Source organism: Ambystoma mexicanum, chromosome 3q, assembly GCF_040938575.1.
Source record: "Ambystoma mexicanum isolate Mex_15411 chromosome 3q, UKY_AmexF1_1, whole genome shotgun sequence".
NCBI classification, from domain to species: domain Eukaryota; kingdom Metazoa; phylum Chordata; class Amphibia; order Caudata; family Ambystomatidae; genus Ambystoma; species Ambystoma mexicanum.
The window spans coordinates 984861180-984875151 of record NC_090926.1 but is presented as its reverse complement, the minus strand read 5'-3'; the positions used below and the strand labels follow the sequence as shown (position 1 = coordinate 984875151).

Here is a 13972-nt window from a genome sequence, read left to right as displayed (position 1 = left end):
GCGCAACATGGGGAGGAGATGAGATGGGATGTTGTTGAACTGTTTGATCCAATCATGTTTCATTAACATACGTCCAGCACTAAGGATATGACGTAGTCTAGCCAGTGAGATTCTTGGGAAACATTGAAAACATGGAAATACAAAATTGCAAGTGTTTCTAAGTGTCTAGACCATTGCGTTTTATAGCATAAAACTAATGTTCGCTGTACGCCCAGATGTCAGCTCTCACAATCCGTTCTAGTCCACTGTTCTATTTCATTTGAGCTCGCCCAGCTGTAATAAACAGCATTGCGCCTTGCCTCGTGTGTGCTCTTTTTTTTAGTACGAGTTTTATATGGTGTGATCAGAGGACCCCTGAGTACAACTCCCTCAATGCCACAGCTTGCTTAGCATTCTATTAAAGTGCTGTTTAAATGTTGGTCTTGCAAAAGAACTAAATGGGCCAAATCTTTAGGTAAACGTAGGAAGAATAGAAAAGGCCTATATAAAGGCAAAGAGTTTCTAATAGTCACATCAACTTGATGATCATTTGTAATATCAGAGTGATCCTGAAACATAAGGCCCACCAGTGGAATGCCAGCCACAGTCATTTGTGCTGCCTCTAGTCTTACCTGTCCATCAGTAGAGGCAGAGAAGCACTCTGTACCAGTTTTCGATTGCAACCAGAGCACTCTGTAGACAGGGTCCCTATGACTGTGCTCTACGACAGATATTTCCACAGGCTGCCCTCCTTTACGGGTGTCCCAGTAGGCTGTGGATAAAAGAGAGACAATCATATGTGTTAGATCAGTGGTTTAAATGATCGGTGAGAGTTCTGTAGCTATGCAAATAGGGCAATATGAACTACAACTTCTGATATGTGTTCTTCAATGTACCTCATAGGCATGCAGGTATCGCCATCATTGAGGGCTAATTACAATTCACAGCTATTAGCGCTTGTAAATGCAGCCAATAAGGCTGTTAGAACACGACCATTCAGTCTGTGCCTGGCAATTCAGTCAAAAAAGTCACGGACCACGTTGCACAAAAACATAGCAATTTTCGAGTGCTCGGGTAAACGCTGATCTTGAGGAGAGGTGCGGGAATGCTGTGGGTACACAAGTGGGTAAGATCAAGATGATTTAGTGCATTTTCAGACAGATCTCCTCAGGAGCCCCTTTAACATTTAGTCTATTAGAGAGCCCATTTAGGGTATATACTTATATATCCTTATTACTTTCACAGATTTAAGCCCACATTCTGAACGGGCGGTCACATCATGGGGTGACCCGACATACATCTTATCCATCCATTTCCTGAATCAGTGGACATTTAGACCAGAGATAAGCCCTGCAAGTCTATAGAGCTGCTATTGTCAACTTGAACCACTACATGATTATCAAGGGAGTTTCCATATGCCCTTTCTGTGAGAAACTAAAGGATGTCTCACCTACTAGTCCTCAGGGATCTCTCTCAGGTGGCCAGGGCATGGCCATCGCCTTTGGATCCAGACCCTGGGGGTGGACCAGTCTGGGAGGGTCACTTGGGTGAGGTGTCTTCGGGGAGTGGGGGGAGGCAACTGATGGTGAGACGCGGTATTCCACCCTTTCCGTACCCATGATCCCTCCTATTTAATAGGATTCTCTGATGTCCCTACTCTCCCCCTTTCTACAGAAACCCTGGGCCGAGGAAGAGGGTGAGAGTAACAATGCTAACTCTTACAGATCTCATTGGATATGTCCCGATAATTGGGTCACGCAAAGCCAGGCACTTGACTCCAAGTACATACATCTGATACCAATTAGCTCTCCACACACAGATAAAAGGCGGACCATAGAGACACACTCGGCAAGGTGGAACGCGAGTAAGAGCAGCAATTCCGGGGTGAAGGCAAACCTACTTGAGCAGAGCAACGGACCGAGAGACGAGAGCCACAGGTGTAGAACCCCAGGAGTTCCCTACAGGAGGTTGTTGCCTCCAAAAGGGCGCAAAAGACACACGGAGAAGGCCATATCCCAAACAAGAAGGCTGCATTGTGTTTCAAGCACACCCGCGAACCTCCCGGACGAACGGCTGAGTTGAGTTGAAAGACAAGAACTAATCGCCCACAGCCAGTGAGTTGGCAAGCAACATGAGCGACTGGTGTGTCATCCTGCCAATGGAGACCGCCTTACTCCATACATTCTAACGTGGGGAGGAGAGCTGACTCAGCCACATTTATTCTTTATATTTGAACACGGATTTTCCTTTTCATACATAGTCTCCTTTACACACTTTTTTTTGTTGTATGTACAAGAGATAGGGCAGGCATTAGGTTAGTATAAGCCATTTTGATTTGAAGGACTCAACTAGGGCTGTATTATTTATTATTTGATAGTAGACACTACTCCCATCTTAGATCTAGGGCAAAATAGGAGTTTTTCCAAACCCAGAAAATTTAATAATGGTTTTACAAATGGTACCTTTTGTGTCAGTATCATACTTGTGATACCATGCCTCCCTTACCTTTTCCTATCTTTTGGTTTCTAGACTCCAAGAATTGATCATCCAGATGAGATCCATAACATGATGACTTCTGGTTTTAGCTCAGCATATTAATACCCACACTAACACTAGAGGTAAGGTTCTGTCTAAAACACCACTGGAGTTTGTGTAACCATACTAGTTAAATTTGTCAGCACATTTTTTGCTGCACAGCTTAGATCCTAATCGGGTTGTATCCACCTTTAGAGTGTCACATATCCCAGTGGACAACCGATTTTGCTGAGTGTTGTTTCCCCGGATTAATTCAATACACAACGAGCATTGACTCACTTTACAATCCAGGTGAATAGTGTCCCTTGATCATGGGAGATCGCAGAGATTACATACTTTGGAAGTAGATGGATTTTTAGTTTCAGTAATTGATATGATCATTTTTTCTCTAATTTTGTTGTATTTACCTTGTAGAACAGGAAGACTGAAATGTTCTGGAATGATAAAATAATGTTGCTCCAGATGAAGGGGGAATCCCGAAATGCATAGAGCTCTGATTAATATATTGGCCCTCATTACAACACTGGCGCTAAACCATGGCGCTATTAGCACCATGGTTGGTGCCGGTGTTGTAACGAGTCCGCCATGGTGAAATACCGCCCCATTCCAAGGTTGGCGGGGCGGTATTTCCCCATTTCGCCATGGCCCTTCCCCATTCCCATTTTTGCCCCATAGGGCTCAATGGGAATGGGGAAGGCGGCAATTACGGTACCGCAAATTGCGGTACCGTAATTGCCTTCGAGGTCCCTTTGCGGGTCCCTACTTTAACGGCTGGTCCAGACCAGCCGTTCAGGTCGGGTCCTGCAAAGGGACCTCGTAGTAAGGCGCTAAGTGGTTAACGGCGCCACAGCCTTTTACGGCGCTGTTAACCACTTAGCGCCTGGGTCGTAATGAGGCCCATTGTATTATTAAAATAGCTGTGTTTCTGAAATAAGTTTGACTTTGTATTCTTTGTTACAACAATACTCACAGATTCTAATGAATTTTGACTGTATTTCAGTATAGTGGTGTGCAAGGGGCACAAGGTTCTTATCTCTTGGGACTCTTCCTTTACTTATTATTATTTTCTGCCTCGTGCCAGGGTAGTATCACTATCCCCCACACCCCAAGTGTATATAACTACTAATCTAGCTTACCTTACACACAACTCACCCAGCTGTGCAACATCAGTGTGATTCTTTCTATACTAAACAAAGGTATCGCCATTAATGAGGGCTAATTACAATTCACCACTATTAGCGCTTGTAAATGCAGCCAATAAGGCTCTTAGCACATGACCATTCAGTATGTTCCTGGTAATTCAGTCTAAAAGGTCTTCTGAGTTCTACCGGTAACCATGCATTGGCTGTAACAAAAAAACATGAAAGACTATGCAAAGCTAAAAAAACGGGGAGAGATGGCAGATTGCATGGTTTCGTCTTCAAAATGAAACTGGCAACCTGCTCGTGGTAAAAGGCCATCAACTTCTTTAGAAATGTGCACAGTAAGAGAAATCACTCCATGCATTCCAAAGAAGCAGGTTGGCTTCATTGCCATACACATTGCACGTTGTGTGATAAAATGAAAAGATGAAGTAAATTCACATGTGCATCCTATTATACATTCCCGAAGAATGTCTGTATTTTGGGGACTGAACATGCACAGCCCGATGAGCACAGACATCGTGTCCCTGAGACACGAGTTTAGAAACTCCTCTTCTAAAATTCTGTGAGGCTTCCAAAAATGTGAGAGGAAACAATCTCCAAAAACAAGAAGCAGGACATCCCTTGGACTCCAATGGAGTGTTCGAGGTTGCAGCAATTGTATCCACACATCCAAATCTTGAGGCTATCCAAATAAATATGCATGGTTCATGGTTGCGAAAACTTTAATGCTCGGTGAGAATAGTAAATATGAAAGGAGCATCAGGTCTGAATGCATGATGTACTTAGTGGTTCAAGCAAACAACCCTTTTATCAAAGGCATATCTGTAAAATATATAAATTATGTTTCCAAAAGAATATTAGATTTCTTTCCACGCAGCCTGTAGCACTCATTGGTATGGTATTGTTTATTTATAAAGCACCTATACACATGCAAGTGTTTCAAAACGCTCAGGCTGGGTGGGTACATGGGGATAAAAACAACAGTCACTCAGAGCACTTGAAATTCTGAGACATTAACAATCGGCACAGGCAGAGTAAGTGCATAAAATATATTTAGCAGTTGGGACACAGCAAATAGGCCTGAAGGCGATTCTGCAGTTTTACCAGTGCAATTAGGAGTGAAGACAAGGGAGAACAGACAGACGATCTTCAGGCACAATGCATTCGGAATGTGCAAGTGCACAGATGGTCGCAGGGAGGTTCAGAGCACCTAGTCAGTGGAAACTGGGGTAAGTGCAGAGAGAGCCACTCTCTTGGGTTATTGCTCAAGTGCAGTGAAGGTGGGGGGGGGGGGGGGGAGTAGGACCCTGAGGCAAGTCGGAGAGAGACAACTGGCAGAGGTGCCCGGGGCCTGTGAGACTCTGAGGAACACCAGGCGGCCAGTCAGCAAGCTGTAAGGAAGAGGAGGGCGAGAGGGAAAGAGGAGAGTGCTAGGTTTGCAGGGTAGAGGGAGAGAGAAGGAAGAGGAGAAGAGGAAGGTCTTGAGGAGTTTTCAGAACTTAAGAAGATCAGGCTCACGACGGAGGGCGGCAGGGTTGCTATTCCACAGGGAGGTACCTGCTGAGGATAGGGATCTCCCTCCAAATCTCTGCTGGCAAATTGATTACATTTGCCCTCCTCCCTTTCTCACAGGTGTATTTCGAAAGAGTACAACAGGAGTGTGCCAGATTGTCCATCTTGGACTAATAGCCTCTTACCAGGAAATCAGTTATATGGTTATTTTAGGTTTTGATAACTGGTTTGCTCAGTATGACAAGTGAAACATCTGTATGACTATAATATATACAGGAAGTGCTCATTATTAAAATGCATTTATTGATTTAGTATTGAAAAAAAAGCGACTTCACCCTAGGGCATCTTGGCACTGGTGAGGCTGGGAGAAGATGTAGATCGATTGAGGGTATAGCCATATTTTTCACTGCCTTTCTGAAGACTTGACGATCTAGTTCAGGGATTTCAGATAGGAGGGTTTTACAGAGATTGCATGTCTGGACTGAGAAGGCGAAGCCACCATTTCCTATGAGGCAACATACAGTGCAGACAAGGAGTCTCTTGTTGGCAGATGTGAGAGTTCTTACCAGTGTGTGTTTGTTGAATTTCTCCAGGATGAAGGTAGGGCAGATTCCGTAGTATGCCTGGTGTACAATGGATAGAACCTTGAATTTGATTGTTTCAGGAATGTGGAGCTAGTGGAGTGAGCAGACAACAGAAGAGATATGGCCATAGCAGTGAAGGCTGAAGATTAAGCAAGCAGCATGGGTCAGAATTAGTTGAAGCCTGTGGATTTTGGTACTGGAATGGCCTATATGAATGCCATTGCAGTAGCATAGTTGCCAGCATGATCCATTCCAATCTGTTGGTGCTTATCTATTCCTGTTTTTTCTTTGCTGCTTGGGACCTTTATTTCTGCTTTTCCCATTATAAAACTCTACATGTGCCAAAATGCACACCAGGACTAGATAAACATCTACTGATTGGAATGATCATGTTGGCAACTATGCAGCAGTCGAGAAATGAGGAGATGACGGTGTACACAATGATGATTTGGGGACTCACTGGGAAGAGATACATAATATGTTGAAGGAAGCAAGGCGGGAGGGTAGCTCAGGGGTAAAGTGGGTGTCTTGGAAGAATGCATGGCAACAAAACGCATCTAGCTCATCGCTTAGAGACTAATTAATTAATCTAAGGGAGAAGAAACAGCAAATTTAGAGCTTACTGATTAGTACATTCCAGATGTTTCTTTTTATTTTCAGGCACGTTTGACTACCATATGTCACGGCTGGTATTATCTTCTGTTTATAGAAGTTTACTAAAGGGTTGATTGGAAATTTCCCATAGTGAGCATGTATTATTCACGCTTGTGATGCTGGCACTTTTATTTGTGCTTTAAAAGTTTGTTTATCCATGGCATTTCATTGTATGAGTTAGAACATTGAATGCCCAAGTATCTTATTGTTTCCACTTTTTCAAGTAATTCATTTCCAATAGACCATCTTTAGATGGGTTGTCTTTTAGATCTTCCATTCTTTGTCGGATTTAGGATTTTCGGCTTTATGTAAATTTTTTGCCTGTTTTTGATCATATATTGTTGTAACATTCAATTTCCATTGTAAGCCAATTTGTTTCTAATCTAATAAGATTAAATCATCTGCATAAAGGATTCATGCAACTTGCTGATTATTTATTTTTGGCGGAAGGTCTTTCACTTCATTCATTGTAGTATTCACCTTTTGCGTTTTCAGAATTTTTAATATGAACAGATTTAATTCCGTACCTACCTTTTGGTAAATCTGCTTCATCTTTGGTCCATAATCTTGGCTTTATCAGATTATGGACCAAACGTTCATAATCTATTACCAAACGTTTTTGCAACTGTGATGCGTATATTTTGCCTATAACGTCAAGGAGTGTTATGGACCTGTAACTCTTTGGGTCCTCTTTAGCTCCTTGTTTAAAAATAGGAAATATGACCGCAGTAGACCATGAATCTGGAACATTTTGAGTTTTGTTATTTGGTTAAATAATAGCGCAATAAACTTACTCCACGTTACAGGATTTTTCTTTAGTAAGTTGTTTGTTAGACCATCAGGGCCGGAGGCGTTTGAGGCTCTTAGCTTGGTAATTATCTCTAGTAGGTCTTCTTGATCACAGTCGATTTCCCATGAGGTTTCTTGAATCTCTTCTTTTAATTTATTTTGTATCATGGTGTTACAGAAGACTGTGGTATAATGGGCTATCCAGTTCTCTTCTGCCACACCACTGGTCAAACATGCATCTTGATTGAATATGGTTTTGTTTATTAACGCCCATATTTCAGTCATATTCTTCCACAGAATTGCTTTTAGCATTTGTTCACCTTGTTCTTGCCTTCTTATTATCCATTGGCCCTTCTGCCAGTTTCTGTAACGTTGTTTCCTCTGATTAATTGCTGCTACTTTGTCTTTAATTTGACTTTTGAAAATGTTCTTGAGATCCACTTTCTGCAGTTTTTTGGCCTCCTCTATAATTTTACTGTATGGATATTTGTGAAGTCTATTTGGGTGAGCTCTCGCCGATTCAACTTCTTTATAAATTGCCAGCAGTGTAGTGTAGTTTAGACTCTCCTTGTTTCTTTGAATCATATGTTGAACATTTTCCATCACATTCACAACATTCTTTTTATATATTTTATGTCAGTTCTTTCCTTGATTGACTTGGATTTGGCCTAATGGGTGAACGTTCTTAACAGTTCCCTGTATTTTCCATGTCAATTTTAACATGTTATGGTCACTCTCTCTTTTATCCAGAATTTCGAATCGTTCAATCATGTGTAAATAGTTACGTGACCACTATATGTAATCTATTATTGAGCTTTTTATTCCCACTCACCCATGATGTTTTCCCAGGGATATAGTCTGCAGTCGGACCATTTAGCATGCAGCAAATGTTAGTCTTTCATGGTGCTTTCCCATATTGCAATGCATTGTTCTTTGTGTTTTCTAGCTTAGAACAAAGTCAATCGTAACCCCTTCTGAATCCAAACAATGTATATTCATATCCCCACAGATGACTATATGAGCATTTTGATATTCAGAATTGGATTTATCCACCACCTTCAGGATTTGTATTATAAACTCTCTCATTGCAGTTATTTTGGGGTTCAAATAGGTATTTATGATTTCCGTAATTTTCAGTAAACCCATTGGGGGTCATTCCGAGTTTGGAGGTAAGGGAAAATCGATGCCGGTAAAGGATTACCGGCATCGCTTCCCGCTCCGGGCCATTCCGACCTTCCAACCCGCCATTAGCGGCACCGTAAATAACGGTGCCTCTAATAGCGGCATGGGAGCTGGCACGCGGCCCATCAAACCGGCAATAGCGGCATGCCGGTAAGAGGAGTAAATCACAAGTCAGACGGACAAGCAAATACCGGTATCATGAAGGCGCAATTAGTGGATACCGGCATGTTGTAAATACCGACATCGCGAACCAACCGTAAAATGCTATGTGCAGTGTTCACAACTACCACAGGTGCACACTATAAGCACAGGTGGAGGCAATGGAGTCTGAGCCTGTACAAAAGGAGCATACCCACACACCACACCCCTTTCCACACCAAGATGATTCCAATAGTAGTAGCAATACTGGAGCGGGAGGACATGCTTGCATTGCAACACCAGAAACAACAACAACATCAACAACAGCAGGCACCACAAAGGAGACGCAGCAGGAGAAGGAGGTTGAGACAGGCCCAGCATGCCCCACCAGTGCAGCCAGCGTAACCACGCGGCAGCCCCCAATACCTCGCATCAGAGCCATTCCTTTCAACCTAACCTTGGAGCAGAACCACACCCTGTACCGTCTGGACCGGGACACCATCACCACCATCGTGGACATGATACACGACAACCTTGTCAGCCTCATTGAAATATGCACCGCCATCCCCCCTCTACTGAAGGTAGTGTCTATGTGCCACTTCCTTTCCACAGGCACCTACCAGCACACAGTGGGGCACATGCATGGCATATCACAACCCTTATTTTCTCGCATCCTCCAGCAAGTGCTGGATGCCCTCCTCAAGCACACCAGGGACTACATATCCCTACCACGGACTCCCCAGGAGATTTTTCAAACAAAAGTTGTCTTCTATGCACTGGCAGGCATGCCGAATTTCATAGGTGCCCTCAACTGCACCCACGTGGAGATGGTGGTCCCGCATGCCATGGAGGTGGTGTACCGCAACCGCAAGCAATACCACTCCATCAAAGTGCAGATGGCATGCGACGCCAGCAAGATCATCACACATTGCAAGATCATCACACATTGTTGAGCCTGATATCCCGGATCAACTCATGACTCTATGGTCCTGCGCATCTCCACGCTACCACGCTTCTCGACATGCTGTACGACGTGCCTGGCTGCTTGGTAAATTGCATGACAGGCACACGGCAGTGAAATGGGGGGAGAGATGCACACACCACCATAGTGTCAATGTTTATGTGACAGCACGATGTGCACATCGCTAAACACTGTGCCCCAAAGCATCCCAAACAGAACATGACACTCAAATCCCATAGGAATGAAGTAAGGTCTACACCTATCACAACATGACTAACAGTAAACCACCCCACATCCCACAACATGTGCACCACTCATCAGCGGACCACACCCTCCGTAACACCATCCAGCAGCATGCAGGGTATATGCACTATCTTGCTGTCTCCTGCGAATCACCACACAGGACAAGCATCCATGGGGGAGCATTGGACTGAACCACCAAGGGAATCCACTGTCTGTCACAGGGCCGATACAACCGCAGGAATTCTGCATGTCATCATGGGAAAAATCAGCGCTGAATTCCTAATATTGCAGAGCCTACTGCCAACACTCCCAATCAGAAAATCGTACAGAACACAACACATCACTAAATTCACACAGACACAGCTGTATGCGTACACAATGCATGAGCCACAAGACGACAGAGCACACAGTGTATCATCTTGAAGATGCAACCCACACCATTATTCCATGGCACAGGACACATTGAGGGCCTAAAAATGGCGTGCATACAACCAGGGACATGTGCATGTGACCAACGATAATCGGCCGGCATGTGTGACTGGTACAGCTGTCCATCATCAATCGCCTGACATATACCTTTTTTTTGCCTCCCATGCAGGGGACAGTGGCTATCCCTTGATGCCGTGGCTCCTCACCCCTGTCCGAGAACCCACAGAACAGGCAGGAGGAGGACTACTTTCGATTCCACACAAGTCCCCGTTGGTCATTGAGCAGACCATTGGCCTGTTGAACGCATGGTTTCGCTGCCTTAGCCCATTGGGTGGGGCACTCCTCTACAGGCATGAGAAGGTGGCCAAGATCATCATGGCATGTGTCATGCTGCACAACATGTGTATCCAACGCAACGTCCCCCTGCCCCCTGACATTGAACTGCAAACACCTGGGGATGAAGAAGGGGATGAAGAAGTGGCTGCACATCATCCCGGTGCCGATGCACAGAAGGGATGTGCTGTGCGTCCATCAGTCAGTGATGCACATTATTTCTGACATGCATGGTTGCACAGGGTGACATGATAGTTGGACAGAGGGAACTGGGTGTGGGGGTACATGCACACTATGCACTGTATATGAATAACTGACACATTCGCAATGATGAATGTCCATTCAGGTTTTGCTTTTAACACAACAGGTGTATTGAAATATACAATGTAAACGAAAGTGCACTAACCCTCCACCACCCTCACCCCTCCCTCCCCCTCCCCCCACGACTCCCCCACACACCCTCACCCCGCTCCCACTCCACCCACACATGTCCCAATAAGTCTCTAATGCCTTCATCAGGCTGGCCAGTCTACTTGTTTGCACTCCCTGGACCTGGTGGTGGCATGTCCGGCCGGCGCAGGGTGCGCAACGACCTGCGGAGTGGGCTGGTCTGGGTTGAGCTCGATGACGATGGTGTGGCCGCCTGCTCAAACTGGGGTGCCGGACGTTCTGCCTCCATGGCATAGGCGATGCGGCTGAGGACCTGCCGCAGGGCGGATACCTCCTCACACAGTTGGCCAGTATTGTCTGCAAAAATCTTGCCATGGGAGGTGGTGTTGTCAGTAACTGTCTTGCCCAGAGAGGTGATGTTTTCCCGCCACTCCTGCCCTGCCTGGGCATTGTCATCCACGAACTGACGCACAAGGGCAGTTAGCTCCTCATGACGCTGCAGCCTTGCCGGTACACCTGTGGAGGTGGAGGGTGCTTGGGTGTCATGGTGGACTTGGATGGGTGCCACTATGGGGCTCATGGCCCCTTGGTAATACTCCCCCCTCCCCAGAATTGCTCCGGGGTGGTGGCGTGGTTTGACTCCAAAGATGTGATCTGGGGGGATGGTGCAGGACTTGGTGTGCAGGGCTGTTCTGAGGATTCGTCCTCCACAGGCACCCACACCTCTTCCTGCCCCTCCCCTGAGCCAGGGGTGCTGTGGCTGCCACCTCCAAAACTGAGCTGGACTCAGCTGAGTGTGGAGCATCAGATGTGTCCTGTGGCAGTGGGACAGGGGTTGCGGCTTCCATCTCGATTGCCCTTGGCGGCAGCAGTGCCGGGGCATCTGTAGGTGCTCTCTGTGGTAGTGCATGGCGGGCCTTGGGTTGGGCCTTTGAGATGGAAGGCCTGTTGGCCTCATCCCGGGCCCTCTTCCGGGTGTGGTTGGCTGTGGGGGTGAGTACCGCGCCGCTCTGTCATGGTCGGAGCCCGTGGGGGTCGAAGAGAGGGACGGCATGGGTGATGGTTTGAGAAGCATCATGCATACATTTGTATAATTTCTCATCTACACATTAGAGGGTAATTGGCAGTTGAGTTTGGACGATCACGTTGCTTGCTACATGGGTGGGTAATGCAGGCATCCATCAGTGGTAACTCATGTTGGGGCAGACGTATGGTATGTGACATGCATTATTCTTGGGGCCTGTATGCAGTGTGACTCATGCCATTGACATCTTAGTGTGGTTTGGGTACAGTATGGCATTGCCTTGCTGCAGGCATCTGCATGTGTCTGTGCTGCGTACCACAACTTTGCTGGGAATGTGTGCGTATTGGGCCATGGCTTGCCTCTTTAGACAGACATATTGGCGAACTATCATCAGACTCTGCATTACAGTGCTTTCTTAGGACACTCACCTCCGTCCATCGATGACGTGGTGCCACACTCCATGTCTCCAACACCTTCTATTGACTCCATGCCAATCAGGCTAGCACATATGTCCTCCCACCGGGACAGCTTTATGGGGAGTTTGCTCCTCCTCCAGTTGACATTGCCTGGCTCCTGTTGGCAGAGAGTATGTTGTAGACTCACAGCCACAAGTCGTCCCACCGCTTCCTGCAGTCCTTGATAGTGCAGGGTGTGTTACCCACCGCGCTTACTTTCTGCACCTCAAGTGCCCAGATCTCCTTCTTGCGTATAACGGCCTCCCTCTTCATGCTCTGGGCAAAGACGATGACAGCATGTTCTTGCAGGGTCTCAGCTAGCATGGCCAGCTCATCTTCATTGAAGCGCTCGTTGCACTGGCGGGAGGCGCCCTTCTTCACAGCCTTAGACATTGTGGTATGGTAGAGTATGATATTTCACCAACAGCAGTATCATACAGGTCTTGGCTGCTGAGGATGACAATGGATTGTGTTTTTAAAGATGGCCGCTGTGCTCCTTCCAGTTCCGCTTATTTACGGTGACCGCTATTAGCGGTCACTTCTAATTGCGGTCACCGCTATTAGCGGTGACCACTAATGCCGCATTGGTTCATGCCGGTAGTGCAATCTGCGCTTTACATGATGCCGCTAAGGGCCTTTTTCTGGCCTTTTACGGCATGGCGGTGATGCCCTTACCGGCATGGCCTAAAGCTCATGCCCGTGAAGTCGTAATAGCCCTCTATTAGCAGTCTCTTGACTACACGGACACGGTATTTGCTCCATGCCGGTAGGGACAGTGACTTACCTCCAAACTCGGAATGACCCAAATTGTCAGTTATTCTTGTTGAAGTATAGCGGCTTGGATATGAGAGCTCTCATTGCATGTTTTCTTAATTATAAACCCTGAGTTGATTTTAATGCTTGTTAAAAGTCCAGCAAAGGGTCTTCCTTTTGGCCCTTTACCTGCAGCATTTATAAAAGTTACATAGCCTACCCTCTCTGGGATCTCCTGAAGCCATGTCTCCTGTAAACATATTACAGAGATATTATCCAAGTCTACTGCATTGGGTTTACCCAAATGATGAAATCCTCTGGTGTTCCAAATACATTATCTGTGGAGCATGGTCCACCACCAGGGACATTATGGCCCTGGAATGCCTGCAGTCGGGAATGTGCTACTCCTTCTCAGCCAGTGCCACTAAGCACACGCCTTCTGTGTGTTAACGCTCTATTTATCAATCGAGGTGAGCTACCGCCACCCCCTACATTGAGCCTCTTTCTTCTGCTCCAGGGCGAGCTTCACCACACTGGTGACCCTGCATATACTTGCATTACTGCGGCATCTAGAACCAGCCACAATATAATCCAAAAGCCAGTATACCAGGTACTGGGACCCGGGCAACCCTGCCCCGTCATCAATGATCACATACAAATTCATGGGCAAACGGCACCCTGCTAATCTAGCAGGACGCCATCAATGGGCCAGAGGTCCGTGCAATGATGCACACTCCCGTAATTTCACACAATTTCACACCAATCAACACATTCCACAACAAGGGTAACATGCATGCACCCGGCATTATACCCAGGATCCCCCAATACTTACCTGCTTCTACCCACTGCCACAGGCTCCTGCAGCA

At 46.2% G+C, this 13972-nt stretch overlaps 1 protein-coding gene across 7 annotated transcripts in view; it reads right to left on the bottom strand.

The window, feature by feature from the left end:
- DNAI2 (dynein axonemal intermediate chain 2) overlaps positions 1-13972 on the bottom strand; it is a 231344-nt gene that overhangs the window by 119721 nt on the left and 97651 nt on the right. For all 7 annotated transcript variants that reach the window (XM_069655122.1, XM_069655124.1, XM_069655126.1 and 4 more), the window contains exon 7: positions 612-751. In XM_069655122.1, coding sequence (XP_069511223.1) covers positions 612-751 — 140 coding nt within the window. The remainder of the gene's footprint in view (positions 1-611; positions 752-13972) is intronic.